This window comes from Podarcis bocagei (assembly GCF_964188305.1).
Source record: "Podarcis bocagei genome assembly, chromosome: 2".
In the NCBI taxonomy this organism is placed as follows: domain Eukaryota; kingdom Metazoa; phylum Chordata; class Lepidosauria; order Squamata; family Lacertidae; genus Podarcis; species Podarcis bocagei.
The window spans coordinates 44,377,901-44,396,408 of NC_138126.1; the positions used below are offsets into that span (position 1 = coordinate 44,377,901).

At 43.8% G+C, this 18,508-nt stretch overlaps 1 protein-coding gene across 1 annotated transcript in view; it reads right to left on the reverse strand.

The window, feature by feature from the left end:
- LOC308581550 (netrin-4-like) overlaps positions 1 to 18,508 on the reverse strand; it is a 57,888-nt gene that overhangs the window by 24,197 nt on the left and 15,183 nt on the right. The window contains exon 3 of the mRNA XM_081184095.1: positions 12,801 to 13,064. Within this exon, the coding sequence (XP_081040221.1) occupies positions 12,801 to 13,064 (264 nt within the window). The remainder of the gene's footprint in view (positions 1 to 12,800; positions 13,065 to 18,508) is intronic.

The window sequence follows — 18,508 nt, forward strand, 5'->3', positions numbered from 1 at the left end:
TCACCTGCCCGGGAGTTGGGCAGCAACTTTTTCCAGGTGAAAAAGCATATTCAGTAGGACAGGATAGAATTGTTACCTGAGCTCCTGTCTTCTAACATGGATGAATGAAAGGGAAACTTTGGGCCTGTTTCCATATTCAAGAATTAGGCATTATCTGAAGCCCTGCCCAGATATTCAATAAATGTGTTGTGTATGTGTGTAAGCAGGGTTGGGACTGCTCGTTCTGTTCCTGTGCCTGACCTACACAGTCATATTCACCTGCAGAGAAAAGCAACAGGTAACAAAGACCTCTGATACAACACATTAGTTGAAGAGTATAATGGGGGGAAATGTAGGTATAACCCACCAAGTTTTTGACATTTTGTCATTCCAGAAGATTCTAGAACAATTCTTGTTTCCAATGTTTTTTGACTGTTCCAAACTAAATTGATTGCTTCTTTCTTTTTTTAAAAAAATGTGTTTAATAGCAAAAGAAATTCCTTTAACAAAGACACAGGGCCAATTAAACCAGTTTATTAGCCTTTACAAGTGTTTCCAATCAGATGTCTCTCTACCAGCAGGATTAGTGCTGATTTTCCACAGGAGATGAAAGTAGCCACAAGGTCGCAATTAAATGATTAAAATAACCAAAACCCACCAGTAGCCAAGCGGTTAAGCAATCAAACCAGTCCCCTTTTAAATGTCCCATAGACATTCCTTTGAATATGTATTTATTTATTTATTTAATCAATCAATTTATATCTCATTTTTGTTCCTGAAGGAGCTAAGGGTGGCAATAAGAGGGTTTGCCTAAAAGTTAATATTAGGAAAGAAAATAAGTGAATCTGGGCTCTGACTCCAATGTATGGAATGGTGACAGGACAAAAGAAGGAAGTTTAGTTTCACAGAACCCACTATGTTAAAAGGCACAAATTTAAGTCTGCGGGCTCATTTTCTATATTATCTATCAAAGGCTTGTGCCTATATATATATATATTTGGATGCATACAAACACTACTGGGCATCCTGTGTCCATGTGCTACTTCAGATCTAGTTTTCGCCTTGGCCTTCTTATTAGTTGAAACTTCTATATAGCTTTCCAGGCTTTGATAGCTCTTTTGGAGTGGACATTCTGCTTGGTATCTGGTTGCCTTTGCAGCCAAATGGCCACAATATGGTTTCTCACTTCTCCTATGCCCTGGTTTTATTTTGTTTTTTGAATAAGAGTTGGTCATTTGCTTTCTTTTCTGTTTGGACTAAATACTGGCCTGTGAGACATCACCTTGCCAACAAAGGTCCGTATAGTTAAAGCCATGGTTTTCCCAGTAGTGATGTATGGAAGTGAAGGCTGGACCATAAAGACAGCTGATCGCCGAAGAATTGATTCTTTTGAATTATGGTGCTGGAGGAGACTCTTGAGAGTCCCATGGACTGCAAGAAGATCAAACGTATCCATTCTTAAGGAAATCAGCCCTGAGTGCTCACTGGAGGGACAGATCGTGAAGCTGAGGCTCCAATACAGTGGTGCCCCGCAAGACGAATGCCTCGCAAGACGAAAAACTCGCTAGACGAAAGGGTTTTGCGGTTTTTGAGCTGCTTCGCAAGACGAATTTCCCTATGGGCTTGCTTCGCAAGACGAAAACGTCTTGCAAGTTTGTTTCCTTTTTCTTAACACCGTTAATACAGTTGTGACTTGACTTCGAGGAGCAACTCATAGAACGCAGTGTGGTAGCCTTTTTTGAGGTTTTTGGTGATTTTTGAAGCTTTTCCAAAACTTTTCCGACACCGTGCTTCGCAAGACGAAAAATTCGCTAGACGAAAAAACTCGCGGAACAAATTAATTTCGTCTTGCGAGGCACCACTGTACTTTGGCCACCTCATGAGAAGAGAAGACTCCCTGGAAAAGACCCTGATGTTGGGAAAGATTGAGGGCACAAGGAAAAGGGGACGACAGAGGACGAGATGGTTGGACAGTGTTCTCGAAGCTACAATCATGAGTCTGACCAAACTGTGGGAGGCAGTGGAAGATAGGAGTGCCTGGTGTGCCCTAGTCCATAGGGTCACGAAGAGTCAGACACGACTAAACGACTAAAAACAACAACAACAACTGGCCTGTGAGTATTCCAACTGGAGAACAGCTTTTACCAAAGGTGTCATGGACTTTGAAGAAGCACAAACTCAGGCAGAAAAGGAGAAATGAGCTAAGAAGAAGGCACATTTGGCAAACCCTCACCATGATCAACTCCTGCCCGGAAACCTATGTCCCCACTGTGGAAGGATGTGTGGATCCAGAATTGGCCTCCACAGTCACTTACAGACTCACTGTTAAGACCATCTTCATGAAAGACAATCTCACTCAGCTACAAGTAATTGCCAAAGAAGAACTCATATTTTTTTTACTCAGCCACACTACTGTGACTCTGGTGCCTATCATTTTCATTACAATTATAAGGACTTGGTCCTTGTTCAGGGCTTGTTCACACATTATAATAAGGCATAAACCTACACCTGTTTCTTAGGAACATCATGAGGAGCCATTACTGTCCTTCTTTTACCAGGCTAATATGTAGGTAGCAGGTTTTTCTAACAAACACTTTTCCAGCTGCTTTCCACCTGTTCCAGATAGAAATCAAATGCACATTTATAATTAATCTGGATTCCCATGGGAAGAAAAGCAGTCTGGGGAAGGTGGTGATCCGGAGTGGGAAAACAACCACCAGAGGAAGGGTTTAAAATCTGTATTACCAACTGCTACATTTCCACTTAAAAAAAATCTTCTTCTGAATATGTTTTTCCTAACAACAACAACAACAACAACAAAACCCAGTGTTACATGCATTTTCATGCAACAAATAAGTTTCCTCTTCATGGAGAAAGGTTTATGTGGGCAACTTTTCAGATATAACAACTCAGAGTCTTTTTACCCTAGCAGAAACTAGTCTGAATCATTCCACAAGCTGAATGTCTCTTTATTTCTTGGGTTAGTCAGCTAACTGGCATATACAGTCAAACTTTCCTCCCAATAAAAACATGTTTGGTGAATTGCAAGCTACAACACACAGTAGCTCCTGTGGTATTTGGAGGTCACAGAGACTGGCAAAGCTTAGATCAGATAGTGTACAAATTCAGTTGGTTGTGGGATTATGAGAGGGAGCAGAACAAAACTTCTCACAGAGGAAGATAATGTGTGCAAGGGAAAGCGACAGCCAAGTCACCAAGATGAAGGCCGAGATAGAGAAAAACTAGCTTTACCTTACACAACCCAGGTTTTTGCTCAGCTACCCCAGCCAACAATTCTATATGAGGTGGATGGCATATAAGAACAAAGCCCATAAGCAGAATGTGATAGCAATAGCACTCTCCCATTCATGTTCCACAGTGAGTAGGGATGGGGGAGACATTTGATTAAGTTTGCGTTTAAAGGTGAACCTACACAAGGTCCCCTTTCTGAAGCAATACACAAATCAAAATACAGCCATTCTTCAAAATTTGCAGATCTCCGAATTTCACAATGTTGTTTTCCAAATGAATAGTGGTGTGTGTGTGTGTGTGTGTGTGTGTGTGTGTGTGTGTGCATATGCTAGGGTAAAGAGTATATTGTCCCTTGACACGGGGACATTCCCAGGGGAACTGAAGGAAGCAGTGGTGCGTCCACTCTTAAAGAAAGCTTCATTAGATCCCTTAGACCTATCCAATTACCGCCCAGTTTCAAATCTTCCATACCTGGGTAAGGTAATTGAGAGAGCGGTTGCTGAACAGCTTGGTAGGTTTCTGGAGGAAACATCGGCATTAGATCCATTTCAGTCCGGTTTCCGTCCTGGTTTTGGGACGGAGACGGCTCTGGTTGCCCTAACAGATGATATCCGTAGACAACTGGATCGAGGCGGGTCAGGACTGCTGATCCTTTTAGATTTGTCAGCAGCCTTTGACATGGTCGATCATGATCTTCTGGACCATCGCCTTGCAGATGTGGGGATACAGGGCATAGCCCGTAACTGGTTGTGCTCTTTTATCTCTGGTCGGGGACAGAGGGTGGCACTAGGGAGGGAAATGTCGTCACGCCACTCCTTGGTGTGTGGAGTGCCGCAGGGCGCAATTCTCTCCCCAATGCTTTTTAACATCTTTATGCGCCCCCTTGCCCAGATTATCCGGAGCTTTGGGCTGGGCTGTCATCAATATGCTGATGACACTCAGCTCTATCTACTGATGGATGGCCACACCAACTCGGCCCCTTACACACTGACCAGATGCTTGGAAGCTGTGGCTGGATGGTTTCGTGGGAGCCGATTGAAACTAAATCCTTCGAAGACAGAGGTCCTATGGCTAGGTCGGGATAGCATGGGGATGAGGGACCAACTCCCTTCTCTTGCGGGGGCCCAATTAGTGCCATTGCCTTCCGTTAAGAGTTTGGGTGTAATCCTTGACGCCTCCCTTTCCATGGAGGCGCAAGTCACAGCAACAGCCAAGGCGACATTTTTCCACCTTCGCCGCATCAAGCAGTTGGTCCCTTACCTTTCCCGCCCCGACCTGGCCACAGTGATCCATGCGACAGTCATCTCCAGGCTTGACTACTGTAACTCGCTCTACGCGGGGCTGCCCTTGAAGCTGTCCCAGAAACTCCAGCGGGTACAGAATGCTGCAGCGAGGCTCCTCACAGCGTCTCTGCCATGGGAGCATATTCATCCAGTGCTTTTCAAGCTGCACTGGCTCCCGGTGGAGTACAGGGTCAGATTTAAGGTGCTGCTTTTGACCTTTAAAGCCCTTCACGGCCTAGGACCCTCGTACCTACGGGACCGCCTCGCCTGGTATGCCCCACGGAGAGCCTCAAGGTCCATAAATAACAACACCCTAGTGGTCCCAGGCCCTAAGGAAGTTAGATTGGCTTCAACCAGAGCCAGGGCCTTTTCAGCACTGGCCCCAACTTGGTGGAACGCTCTGTCTCATGAGACCAGGGCCCTGCAGGATCTGATCTCTTTCCGCAGGGCCTGTAAGACAGAGTTGTTCCGCCTGGCCTTTGGATTGGAGCCAATTTGATTCCCTCCGCCCCCTTTTTCTTTTTTCTTTTCCTTCTCCTGCAATGAGGCTCCATTTTAATATTTTAATGTTCCATTATTTTAATGTTGTATTTTATTTTTGTTTTTAAGTTGTAATCACTCATCTTGTTTTTATTATTGCTTGTAAGCCGCTCTGAGCCCGGCCTTGGCTGGGGAGGGCGGGGTATAAATAAAAAATTATTATTATTATTATTATTATTATATAACGATGCCCAAATTCATGAAGATAACATACAAAAATGCATTACACCAGCAATGTGAGGAGCAGTTAAAACCTCTGCTACCATCTTCCTGCTTTGCTTTGCTATTGCTCCCCCATGAAGGGAGAAAAGAGATGCTGGACCATTCCTGGAGGACACTGGACCCACCCACCACTGATTTGTAACAGCTGGCCTTGACACCAGACTGATGGATGGAGTGAGGATGTTAAGGGGGGGGGGAATTATTGGTTTGATGTGAATGATTTTTGGACTAGGGAGGCAAGGTTGAGGGTTTTGTTTATTTGCCAATTAGTGGGCCAGAGTATAGCTTTGTTTATTATTTGAGTATTGTTAATGTTGTTTGATATTATTCCCCCCTATAAATGTTATGTTATATGAAATATTAATGCATTATATAGTTCCCCCTATATTATATATTGTTTTGTTTGCTATAAGTCGCTTGAAGACCTTCGGGTGACAACAACAAATATGTTTAATAAATAAATAAATAAATAACAATAAATAAAATAAAATTATATTTGGGGAAAGTGCTTTGGAAACACTGCAAATGTGGAAGTCTAAGAAGTGGCAGACAGCAGTGTTGTGCTTCGATGGCACCTTCAAGGGCAGCTCTACTTAGGTGTATCACAGTAAAGGTAAAGGGATCCCTGACCATTAGGTCCAGTCGCGGATGACTCTGGGGTTGTGGCGCTCATCTTGCTCCTTAGGCTGAGGGAGCTGGCGTTTGTCCGCAGACAGCTTCCGGGTCATGTGGCCAGCATGACTAAGCTACTTCTGGCAAACCAGAGCAGCGCACAGAAACGTTGTTTACCTTCCCGCCAGAGCGGTACCTATTTATCTACTTGCACTTTGATGTGCTTTCGAACTGCTAGGTTGGCAGGAGCTGGGACCGAGTCAATCCTAAAAGTTACAAAATAATGCATCACCTTAGTAAACTCCTCCTACTCCAGTAAGATGCAAAACCCATGTAACAGATAAAGTTGGCAAAAGGTATTCCTCACCACTGTTGATGCCTGTCTCTCCACAAGTACCCCTAGGTGCCTGATTAGACAGGGGAAGGACCACTTCCTTCAGAGCCAACCTTGGATATATTAAATATCCAAACTATGGTGTCTTTGCACAATGAATGCAAAGTTGTTACTCATTTTTTTGTAGTAGGTCCAAACATCTCAATTCCTATTGAAATAGTCCTATAGTGAGGACACCACACCTTCCTTGCACTCAAAACTACAATGTATTGCTGCACAAATGCCACAAGTTACCTATTGGAAAGCTCCTGTGGTATGAATAATTACCCTGACTTGCAACAATTTATGAACCTCTTAAAAAAACAACAACCCTCTATTGGATGAACAAACAATCCACAGCTTAATCTACTGCTATTTAATGCTATTGGCTGTGGCCACTTATGTGATTCTATTTACGTGTGTCCTGTGACAGCATAGAGCCGCATGAAATGGAAGTCCATCAACAAGATCTCAAAGTAGCTGTTTTACTACGAAGGAATTTCAGAAATAGACTGGAAAGAGAAGCTGCTGAATTGCAACTCATTACCAAACTTAAAACCATGGAGAGACCTGGTCTGAACAAAGACATTGGATTCTTATCTCATTATACATGACTAAGCCATTTTTCACCTTCTCACCCCTTGCCTTTTCCTGTAAGACCTATTGCAGTCGTTAAGAGCCGTCAACAGGCTCATCTCAGCTATCTGCCAATCTCCCATTCCCACCACCCTTCTGAGTAATACCCCTCCCCACCTTCTCACTATATAGAAGGATCTGGCAACTTCTGTTTCAGTGTATCTGAAGAAGTGTGCATGCACACGAAAGCTCATACCAAGAACTAACTTAGTTGGTCTTTAAGGTGCTACTGGAAGGAATTTTTTTATTTTGACCATGGCAGACCAACACGGCTACCTATCTGTAACTGGAAGCATAGAGATGGTACGGGCCAGCTCAATAAAGGAAATCCAGAGCTGGAGCATCTCCAACAGATGCCTGACCACCTTCGGTTCCATTGTCAAACTGTTCTTACTGCCAAGATGTTTCTCCTACTGCCTACTGGAATTCTATCACCCTGAAACTTAAACCCATTGGATCCAGTCCCAAGGATGCAGAAATCACGTCATATGCACTGTATGCAATACTGATGACAAAATCAAGCAGGCCATCACAGCCAATCTGATCAAATCACAACATCTGCAAATGAAACTTCAGAGTAAAGGCAAAGATGAACCAGCAACAAAAATGGGAGGTATTTTTCCACATTCAAGAAAACAAGCTGAAAACTCATAAAGTTCATTCTTAAAAAAAAAAAAAGTGTTGATGTATCTGGATGCATTCTTCCTATTAAATTCTGAGAAATGGGGAATTTATGAATTTTAGTTAAACAAAACAATTCAATTCCATGCTGGATGAAGTCATTTAGTGGCACAATATTTAGAGGAAAATATAAAAGAGAAATCCAGCTAAGGTTTACAATCACTGTGCCAAGAGCGTGGGCCATAATGTGTTTTCTCTTGGGCAGTGTGTTTATTCTTCAACCAGCTGCGTTAATTTAATGTGTTATTCATCTTGTGAGGCTTCAACACTTGCATATTTAGCTGTTTGCTTTCCTCTTATCGACTCATTCCTTAAGTGGACCCATATTTCCTGTGGGTGGAGTTTAATAACATCCTTTGTTGCTAGGATACTGGGGGTGAATCCTAGATGTATGCCAGAGCTGTGGTGGTTCAGGATTTTTCTTAAAATATTGTGGAACTCATACAGTTGTTATTTGTCCTCCTGACTTCTAAAACAATGAAATGGAAGCAAGGAATTTCCACCTCAGAAGAAAGCAAGGCAAGATTACAAAAACCTAAAGGTATACGAAGCTACATTGTGAAAGGAATCCTGGACTGTGTAATGTCATGTCTCACCCAGATAGAAGTATTTTAAACTACCGTATTTTTCGCTCTATAACACGCATCTGACCATAACACGCATGTAGTTTTTAGAGGAGGAAAACGAGGAAAAAATATTCTAAATGAAACAGTGGATGTATGATTTTTATGGTTCATGCTGTGGCCACAGACATGTGATCTGACAGTGAGTTTGGGGTAGCCCAATGCAAAAATCCTGAGGATCCATGTGGATCCGTGCTTTGTAACCACGTTTTAAGTGGGGAGGGAAGGAAAAGAACTCAAGGGACAAGGAGCTTTTCCGCGGGGAGGAGGGAGGGAAAGAGCACTGTTGCTTTAAAGGTATACTTAAGGTATTTGCCCTGTGCCTCGGTTTTTTTTTCCATTTAACAGTTTGCAGCCTTTTCCTTCCGCTCCTTGTTTTGAGGCGGAATAGATTTGAGCAAGTGAGGAGGACTTGGAATCCAGGGGATTCGCCATAGAATGGAGCACAAAAAAGCGGTAGGGGCACTAGGACCCAGACATTGCTCAAATCTATCCTGCCTGAAAACAAGCTGCTCCATCCCAGCCGATCAGCTGAGACGCGGGGGATTTGCGAAGTTTTCCCCTCTCCCTCATGCCCTCCCCAGCCCTTTTTTTTACTTCCTGGTTTTCACTGCGTGGCTCAGAGCTCGAGGTTGGTTTTATTTTGCTGCTGGTTGCTTAAATTTTATCTTTCCTGCCGTCTCTCTGCAGCCTCATTGCTCTGTTTAGAGAGCGCGCAGACCTTTGCTAGCGTCTCTCCCTCCTCCCGTGTAAGCGGCTGCTGCCGGCTTTGCTGCTATGGCTCTCCTTCCCTCCCTCCTTCCTGGCTCCAGGTGGCTTTAAAGAAAGCAAAGTGAGAGCCTCGTAGAGCGTGTAAGTGGCTCCCGCTTTGCCTGACTGACGGCAGCCATGGCTCTGATCCGTGCATTCGCTCCTTAACACGCACAGGCATTTTCCCTTACTTTCTCGGAGCAAAAAAGTGCGTGTTTTGGAGCGAAATTTACGGTACTTTGGCTTTTAGATTTCTTTAGAGAGCCAAACAAGGAAACTGGCAGAGTTCAGCTGTTAATTGGTGTTGCTCGCTTCTGGTTAAATGGGCTGGATTCTGATTTTGGAACCTGAATCTGGAGAACTTTCTAAATATCTCAGGGTGAGGGGCTTTAGTTATCATTACTTCCCTACCATCCTTGTCTTCATTGCAGTGTGTAATTTTCTTTCCATTTCCCTTCCTCCACACATACCCGGAGCTCTGATTCAAATGCTTGTCATGCAAGAACCTTATGCATTTTGGTTTTTCTGGCCCACACTGCACAGCTGATAACCATGAGCCATGGCTAAAGCATGAATTCTTTGGGCCTGATACAAACTTGTAATTCGGAACTTCTTTCCCCTTTCTTCCCACGAAAGGCCCTGTCTGTTTTGAAAAACCAAATGTTGACTGGCACAGAACCCCCCAAGTGTCCCTAATTTTCCAGTCCCAGATTTACAGAAGCCATCCCAGTTTCTGATTTGATCCCAGAATGTCCCGCTGTTCCTTAGGACGTCCCTATTTTCATTGGATAAATATTGGAGCGCATGGAGTTATGTGGCCCCTGAGCCAAAGAGATAAATAACTATACAATCTTTAGAAGACATTTGAAGGCAGCCCTGTATATGGAAGGTTTTTTTTTAATGTTTCATGTTTCCTTATTGTTTTTATACATGTTGGAAGCTGCCCAGAGTGACTGGGGCATCCTCATCACTATGGAATAGTAAAGGGGGTAAAGGGGACCCCTGACCATTAGGTCCAATCGTGGCCGACTCTGGGGTTGCGGCGCTCATCTCGCTTTATTGGCCGAGGGAGCCGGCGTACAGCTTCTGGGTCATGTGGCCAGCATGACTAAGCCGCTTCTGGCGAACCAGAGCAGCGCACAGAAACACTGTTTACCTTCCTGCCGGAGCGGTACCTATTTATCTACTTGCACTGTGACGTGCTTTCGAACTGCTAGGTTGGCAAGAGCAGGGACCGAGCAACAGGAGCTCACCCCGTCGCGGGGATTCGAACCACCGACCTTCTGATCAGCAAGCCCTAGGCTCTGTGGCTTAACCCACAGCGCCACCCGCGTCCCCATTATGGAATAGGAGATCACTATTTTCATTGGAGAAATATTGGGAGGGTATGCTGGTGTCTAGAGTGACCAGTTCATGCACTGCTGAGAGAAATTGGGGGGGGGGGGGAATTTCCTTCACAAAAAAGAGAGTAAAAATTTTGCAGGAAATTTGCACATGATAATTATTGTTATTGAAATAGAAATACAATGCATTTCACCATTCAAGCAGAAGACAGTTCCAAATATAAGACTGTCCTCTGACAGGCCTTCAAGATAGAGGCCTTTCCTCTATAAAATAAGACACCTATTTGCCTCATTCTAGTTCCTTTTGTTTAAACTCCTGATATTTCTTGCTGCCTGATTTGTATTTATAGTAGGAATGGCAGAAGGTCATGTCTGTATAATAATTGTGTGTGCATGACAAAAGCTCTTTGGGCACTGTTCCATGTTTGGTTCTAGGGAAGCTCTCCTTTGGCCTCTGGCAATCTGAGGCCTAACAGATTTACTCATATAGGTTCTGGGGGCTGCAAACCTTACCCCCAAAATTAATTGTGCCCCAGAAACATTAAAGTTGGGAGCTTGGAAACCCCTGAGGGGTTCTCCAAGTGTTCAGCTGTAACACTTGAGGGGGGAAACCCCCCCTCTCTTCTGCCTTCCTTTCTTCTCTCAAGGACAAGTAAACTCACCTTGGGAAAAGCAGGGAGGTGAGCAGCAGGTATAGGGAAAGGTCCTAGAGCCCAATAGGAGAGACCGGCAAAAATCACTCTTTCCCCATTTGAGTAAGGATGTGTGTGGAGGGAGGCTGCGACTGGACTGCAAGATCTATAAGGAGGACCTAGTCCAGGGGTAGCCAATGTGGTGCCTTTCAGAAGTTGCTGGAGTGCAGTTCCCATCAGCCCCAGCCAACAGTCATGCTTGATGGGAGTTGTAGTCCAACAACATCTGAACAGGTCCATGGTGGATACTCTTGGCATTAGTCCATGGATGTGCCTAGGCTGTACCTGCCCAAAAAGATCTATCTGGCTCCCTCCTAGTTATTGTTATGTCACTTCTTATTTTTGAATTTATTTTGTCCAGTTAATTTCTGTTGAGTTTTTAAACAGTCTTCCCTGTATGGTGTCAGGGGACTGGCAGGGGGCGTGGATAGGCCAAAGGGGCTTGGTGGGGATGAGGTTCTTCTCAACCCCTGGCTTAGAAGGCCTTAGCAGTAGTGCTGCTTCTCTCTCCAAGCATCCCACCTGACACAGCAATAGGCCTTTCGCTAATTTCATCATCACCTGCCAAACCCATTTTAATCAACTTCATTTTAAACTGCTGGGAAAGATAAACACTGAGAAAAGGGCTCTTACAATTTATTTATTTTTTGAACATGTAGGTAAATGTAAGTCACAAAACCCAAATGAGCTTTGCAAATTTGCCCTCATTCTGTCATTTTGTTTTAGATGTAATTATAAACTTGTTCCCAGCTTATCCAAAAAACGACTAATTCCCAGACTCCTTGCAAATCTGGCATTTCTCTAGAGGCCAAAATAAGGTTGGAATTGAGAGCCGCTGTTAATCAGAAGAGGATTTAACATTCCCTCCAGGTCTTTCTTTCCTTCCTTCATTTCAAAAAAGGGAATTATTTGAAATATCCAGTGCCCCGTGCATTGTTAGTATTTCATCAGTGTTTAAATATTAATAGTTTAACACTTCACATCCATTGAGTATGGCCAGGAATAATGAAAGCACGTGTCTTAGATGTTTAGCTCTTCATTCATAATTGCAGAACTGCAACTTTAAAGCCACATGGGCATACCGCTTCAGAAGCAGACATCTCTCCAACTTAATTTCACCAGATATTCCGTGGGATTGAGACATTATGTTAGAACAGAGTTGCCATCCTGTGATTATTGTCCTTTTCTGCACAAGTAACAGGTACCAAGGTATATCAACCTGGTAACTCTTATGGAACTTTCATGTGCAGAACAATCCTATCCCATCCCCACGCTAAAGGAAATTTGGATAAAGTGGATGTGTCACTGCACCTGTCTTGGCCGGGACTGATAGAAGTTGTGGTTCAAAACATCTGGAGAATACCAGGTTAGAGAAGCCTGTTCTACAGAAAGGTATCAGCAGTAGATGAATTGTTCAGATTACTCTAGCTAGACTGACCCCACCCACGACCAGAGGGCCTTGGCTATATTATTTTTATTGTGGTTTTATTAATATCTGATTTGACTTCATTTGTGCTCAACGCTGAAAAGAATTCAGGTGTCAAAAGCTATAATAAAATAAATGTTACCACTGTGGCATAGAGCCTGGTTGTGTGGAAGTTCTGCAGCAGGCCTGTCACCACAGCAACATTTGAGCCGGGCCTAAGTTCTGATAAGAGAAGTCTGAAACAGGTATTTTAATTGTTTGGAGATACACACTGTGGCCACATTCAACAACCTGTGGTCTATTAGCCATGCAAAAGGATAAATCTAATGCACTAGATATGCAGGGTTGTTTTATGTTGTTTTTAAGAAGGCATAACTTGAACACTTACCATGTTGTCCACAACAACTGTCCCATTGGCAAGTTGACATTCTTCCGCATGGCCATTGCAAAAGCAGCTGCCTCGGACAATTAGGTCATAGATGGCATAATAGGAGAATCTGTGGGGCTTCTCCAGCAGCCCTGAGCCTTGGCAAGGACACTCTTGTCTCTTTAATAAGAGGAGCCGCAGATTGGTGAGTTTCATGAGGTCTTGTGCTTCAGGACCGTATGGGTCTTCAATCTTGTTAGCAGGAGTTAAGGCACGAAAGATCACCTGGAAGCAGAGAGAGAGAGAACAATCTAACATGAAGTTGAGTTCTCCACATGTGATCAACAGAGGTTTTATTTAGCTATGTGGCCCATTTACAGTGTTTTTCTAGCAATTTAACTCACATGGCTTCCCCCAAAGGATCCTAGGAATTGTGATTTAGGGAGGATGCTGAGAATTCCCTGTTAGAACAGAAGAATTTCACGACAGCTTAAAAGTCAATGGGACAATTGTTCCCTCAAGGCAGAACGCTAAAAACCACTGTTTACATTAGTTTCAAAGCTACTATTCATGGATAATACTTTGCAGATTCAGAAACCTTTATTTTTGCTTTGTCTTGAGTCCTGCCAGCAAAAAGTACTTTGAGTTCTCTCATCCTGGGTTTTGGGCAACAACACACTCTGTCTGGAGCTCTATCAGGGCTTCCATTGACATCACCTCATTGTTCTTTTCCCCATCGTCTTCCCATCTCTTTAGAGGACACCAATTTGCAAGTGGCCCAGGGTTCAAACTGGAGATGTCCCTTGCTCCTGGGAGCAATGGGCAATGTGCCCAGCCTAGGCCGCCCAGTGCAGGTGTTCACACATTCCTTGATCAATGGAAGCACGAGAAACAACAGAGGCCCCTTCCGGCCAGCTGTCCACATTCCCCCGAGGAATGGAACCATGTGCACACAGCCCATTCTGTTTAGCACAGGTGCCCAGCATTCTTTCGATGGACAGAATTAAAGCCCAGTGACCAAGTTTACTCAATCCACGTGCCTGCCTGAGCTTGGTTAATGGAAACAAAGGCTAACCGACAAGCTTATTTAGCTCAGATAGCACCATTCCATTGTTGGTAGAGGAGCACTGAAATTCAGTATGAATTCAAAAGCCACTGAGAGAATATATCTGGAACTGAGATTTCCTCTTCTGAAGTTCAAAATCCAAGAGCCCCAAATAGTCACATGATCCTGAAATCAACACCTGAAGCTGGGTATCAGGAGCGCATGCACTAAAAAATTGTTTTTCCTATTCACTGTTGTACCTAGAGGTAACAGTTTTTTGCAGTTCTAGGTGCCATCAAGCAAAGTCTGAGATGTGTATGTGGACTAGCATTTCTTTACATGTTTAGCTTGCTTTTAATGTCTGGTGCTTTGCTGAGGGCATGAAATACCTAAGGACACCCACTGAAACCAACACAACCCCTGATTTCTATATTCGCCTTATGATGATGGTGATGATTTAGATATTGCCCTACATCCAAGGATCACAAGGTGGTTTACAGTCTCTGGTGTCTCTTAACAGAAGAAAGAAGTGTCTTTGAGTATCGACACACATCTTCCTCTCAGCCATCACCTGAGAAATCAATGTCAGAGAAGGCTTTGGAAAGATCACAGCCAAACCCAAAAGCATAGTCAATCATTGCAGTGAAAGTAGGTGTTTATAATAAGGTAGACAAAACAACATTATAGTTGAAAAGTGTACATCTCAGCAAGGCTTACAAAGAACCATATAGCACATTATTATGGACCATTCCAGTGGCATTGCCCTCTTGGAACCAAGCTACTTGTTTGGAGACAGAAACATTTCTGAAGTCCTCCCAGTTGTGAAAGCTGCAATCAAGGCCTTGAAACTCTACTGAGGTGTTATCATTTGAGGAATATTTTTAGAACAGGATGTCAGCTGCTCAGAGCATTCCTCAATACAATAACAATAATTTTTGTGCTATATGGTTCCTTGCAAATTAAATCAACAACAAAGAAAATGCAACATTTAAAAACTGGCAAATTTGTTCCTTCATTGTTCTGCCCTGTTATAAGTGTTCCTAAGATCTGTTTTAAGTTGAGTAAACAGTTGATTTGACTCTAGTTTCTAGAAAGAAGACGACAGATAGCAAAGGTTTCCAGTACTTTCCATTCTTTTGCAAATATGTATTTCTGGCCTTGCCTTTCATATTTCATATTATTTTGCCATCTCTTGGTCCCCACGAGCTGTTGGATATCGATCCATCAGCAACAAAGCTGAATATCCTTATATGGAACTTCCGCTTCCCACATTAAAGTGCAATTCTATGATTAATTCACAGCCTCTTTCTGCTTGAGAAATGAAGCTCTGGGATGAGCAGTTTCCTCAGCTCTCTTGAATTATCAAAGACGTAGAATGCTGCTGACTAGAAGGGGGAAACAGACCACTGTGAAAATGAATTTGTTGGGAAAGGAAGGCAGGGATGTTAGCTGTTCATAACAAATACATTCATTTTGGCAACTGGCCAAGAGGAGACAATTCTAGGCAGGCCAGTAAAATTCTGCCTGCTTAGACAACTTGCTCTGGTCTCCCTCACCAGCTCACTTTGCTGCAGTTTATCTCATTTGCGCCTAACCCATTGCTTCCTGCCCACCATGCCGGCCCAATAATCAATTCTCCCTCTGATTGACTACCTTTTGTTCTTTTTATGTGGCGTTGCTTGATTGGGCCCTCCTATGAGATCTAGCCCAGCTAGCTTTGCCAAGTTGTTGTGGTTCCCTCACCTTCCCCCCTTTTCTGCCTGTCTGCTGTACAAAGTGAGAGTCTTCCCCACAACAAGTGGGGCAAGCAGAGAGTCGAACCGTGGACATCTCTGGCTCCAACCTGATGTATACTACCCCAATACACCGTCCTAGCTCCAGCCTCATTTCAGTTCTTCTTAGGATTTCAGAGCTCGGCTGCTAACTTTCAAGAACTTACAGAATGGAAGTGTCCTCTGAATTATTTTGAATGCTCCCACAGAAAAGAGAGCTATACTCTGTCTTTCTTGCATAATCCCAATTGATGCTGGAGCTCTGTGCTTTACGAGAATTCCTTTCACTCTCACCTCTCACATGCTATTGTTTTCAGTCGCTCAGCTGCAACTCATCATAAATGGAATATTATTATCCCTGCCTGCCCTGACCCCCTTTATCTTCTTTTTTTTAGCAGCAAGGAATTTAGGAGTGCCTTAGAGCAACAGAAAATGCAAGCTGACAACCATCATGAAGGGGATGTATTTCCGCCACCCTATTCAGTAGCAGCTGGCAGTTCTTCATCTCATTGATATTTTATCTCCGGCCAAGAGGGTCATCTTCATTCCAGAGACAATGTCTCAGATTTTTGATTTCCTGCCATTCGTGGGGTCCATGTTTTGATTCTCCATTCCCCAATGCAGATAATTCTGTTATTACAGCCTGATCTCCTAGTCTGGAGTTGACGTGAAACGATGCGGCCACAACAAAAGCTCCTCTTATCGGGAACTCATGCCCAGAGTCGAGAAGGATGAGTGAGTCATGGAGTCAGGGCAGTTCTTAGGCATGACCTCCTACGGCAGGCTACCCAAGAAAAGATCTTAAGATCCTCCTTAAGATGTCAGAAGAACATTAAAACAATGAAGGCACACTGCGCCTTCTAGAAGGTAGAAGATTCCACGCACAATTATTCATTTACCCTATTAAATTTATGTCCTGCCTATCCTAATCAGCAGGATCTCTAGGCAATGAAACAACTAATACAAAGTTGCATAAAGCAATTAGCCTGCATCAATGCAAAATAAAAGCAATCAAAGACCAGAACCTTGTGATGATGATGATTGATAATAAGCTGAAATAAAATTTAAAGTGAACCCCTCTATCACCTGCTGGCAACTGGTGACACGGAGAGGCCACTGCTGGAAGGACAGCTGGAGGGATGGTCTTGTCCCCTCCTTCTGACACAGCAAAGAGATAGCAGAACAGACAGCAAAAGAGATTGGCTCCTTTCAGCACCATCAGCAGTTGATAACAGGTGCACACAGTAAATGCAGAGGATTGGTTGGGATCACACCATTAGTTCTCCCCACCTCAGAAGCACCCAACAGAACTTGTGAATGAACTCTATGGCTGGATCTACACACAGGAAGAAAACCACTATAAATAAGTCATAAATTAGATTGTTATAACAAAAGAAAAAAACCCCTATGTAAAATTGCGTAGACAAATTTTGTGCTCTAGAGCGCCATCTGGTGTTGCAACTTTACAATGGAGTTACAACGATATAACTGACTTGAGTGTAGCTGAGTCCTAGGTATGAATACACTGAGTTTGTCACAAAGTAGCAAATTTATCTTGCCAAAGTCATGGTGATGTGGTATGGATGTCTGGGCTCTGGGATTGTGAACCATCAAGCTCAGTGCTCACACCCTGCCATCAGATAGTAGTTGCTTTCGGTGCCTGCCAATCTCAGATAGATGTGAACCAGTTTCCTAGAATGAACTCAGATGGGAAAAGAAGAAAGCTTATCCGCCATTGTCCTTACAGAGAGGACCATTCAGAAAGTGTTTCTTCTGAGTGCCTTGAATGGAGTTGGGAGCACCTGATGCTAACTAGTGCCTGGACCCAGGATCACTCGAACCCCTCTGATCCTCCTACTTTCTAAAAGAAGGGTGGGGTAGTAGCCTAATAAATGTCAATTCTATACATAAAAAAGAAGCAACTTTTTTTTTTAACGTCAACAATTTCTGATAGGAACAGCTCCCCAGGTCCCTTCCCATTTAGGTCTGACCAATGAAGCAGGAGCTTCACTGGGCGTTTATATAATGACAAGAGGATGATAAATCTATTCAGTATCTGCTGTCCAGCATGTCAGGAAGTGCAGAAATAATGCTAGAAAAACAGCGCCTTTTCCTGGCTAGCTTACAAGTTGGAAAGGGAAAAAAAACAGAAGGAAGAAGAAAAAGAGAATGCAAGCCTGCAGATGTGGCTCATTAAAATGCAGGTTAGAAGAGGATTCCTCTTCCATCGTAGCTGCCTCTGAGTTGTTCTCCATTCTGCTTTGCCCCCTGCAAAACCATATTTGCCTGGTACTGCGCACTCCCCCAACACACTCACACTGCATTACAGCCCTTTCCTCTGGAGAAGCAGAACCTGGCAGTGCTATCTGCATGTTTATTCTGCTGGAGTTAACTGCTTCCCCTCCTCCTCTGCCTCTGCATTTTATCTCCTCTGCAGCTCAAGTTCAACGAAATGCTGAACAGACAGCCCTAGTCATAACATTTGGGCACTTGCCTCTATGAGCAACTAATCCCTTCCCCGATCTCTTCCAGCTGGAAGTTGGAATAACTAAAGAGTCATGAATGATGAGCTTTCTTTGTCATGGTGGCCAAAGCAGATCTGCTGACTCCAGGACCATGTTAGACTCAATAGGTGGCCCTGGAGTTCGCCATCTTTTTGGGGGGCGGGGTGTGTGTGTGTGTGTCCTGGCTTAACCTCTTGCATTTTCCCAAATCATGACGACTATCATCACAACAGCTTAAATATATGCAGCTGCGATTATGGGAATCCCCGCCCTCTTAATCGCAGCAATGGGGGCTTCCAGACAGGGACTTAATATTGTGAATGGGTTGTCAGGAAGCTCAAGAGGAAGAGCCGAGGGATACCACCACCTCCCATCATATGCTGCCTGAGGCAGTCGCCTCCACTGCCT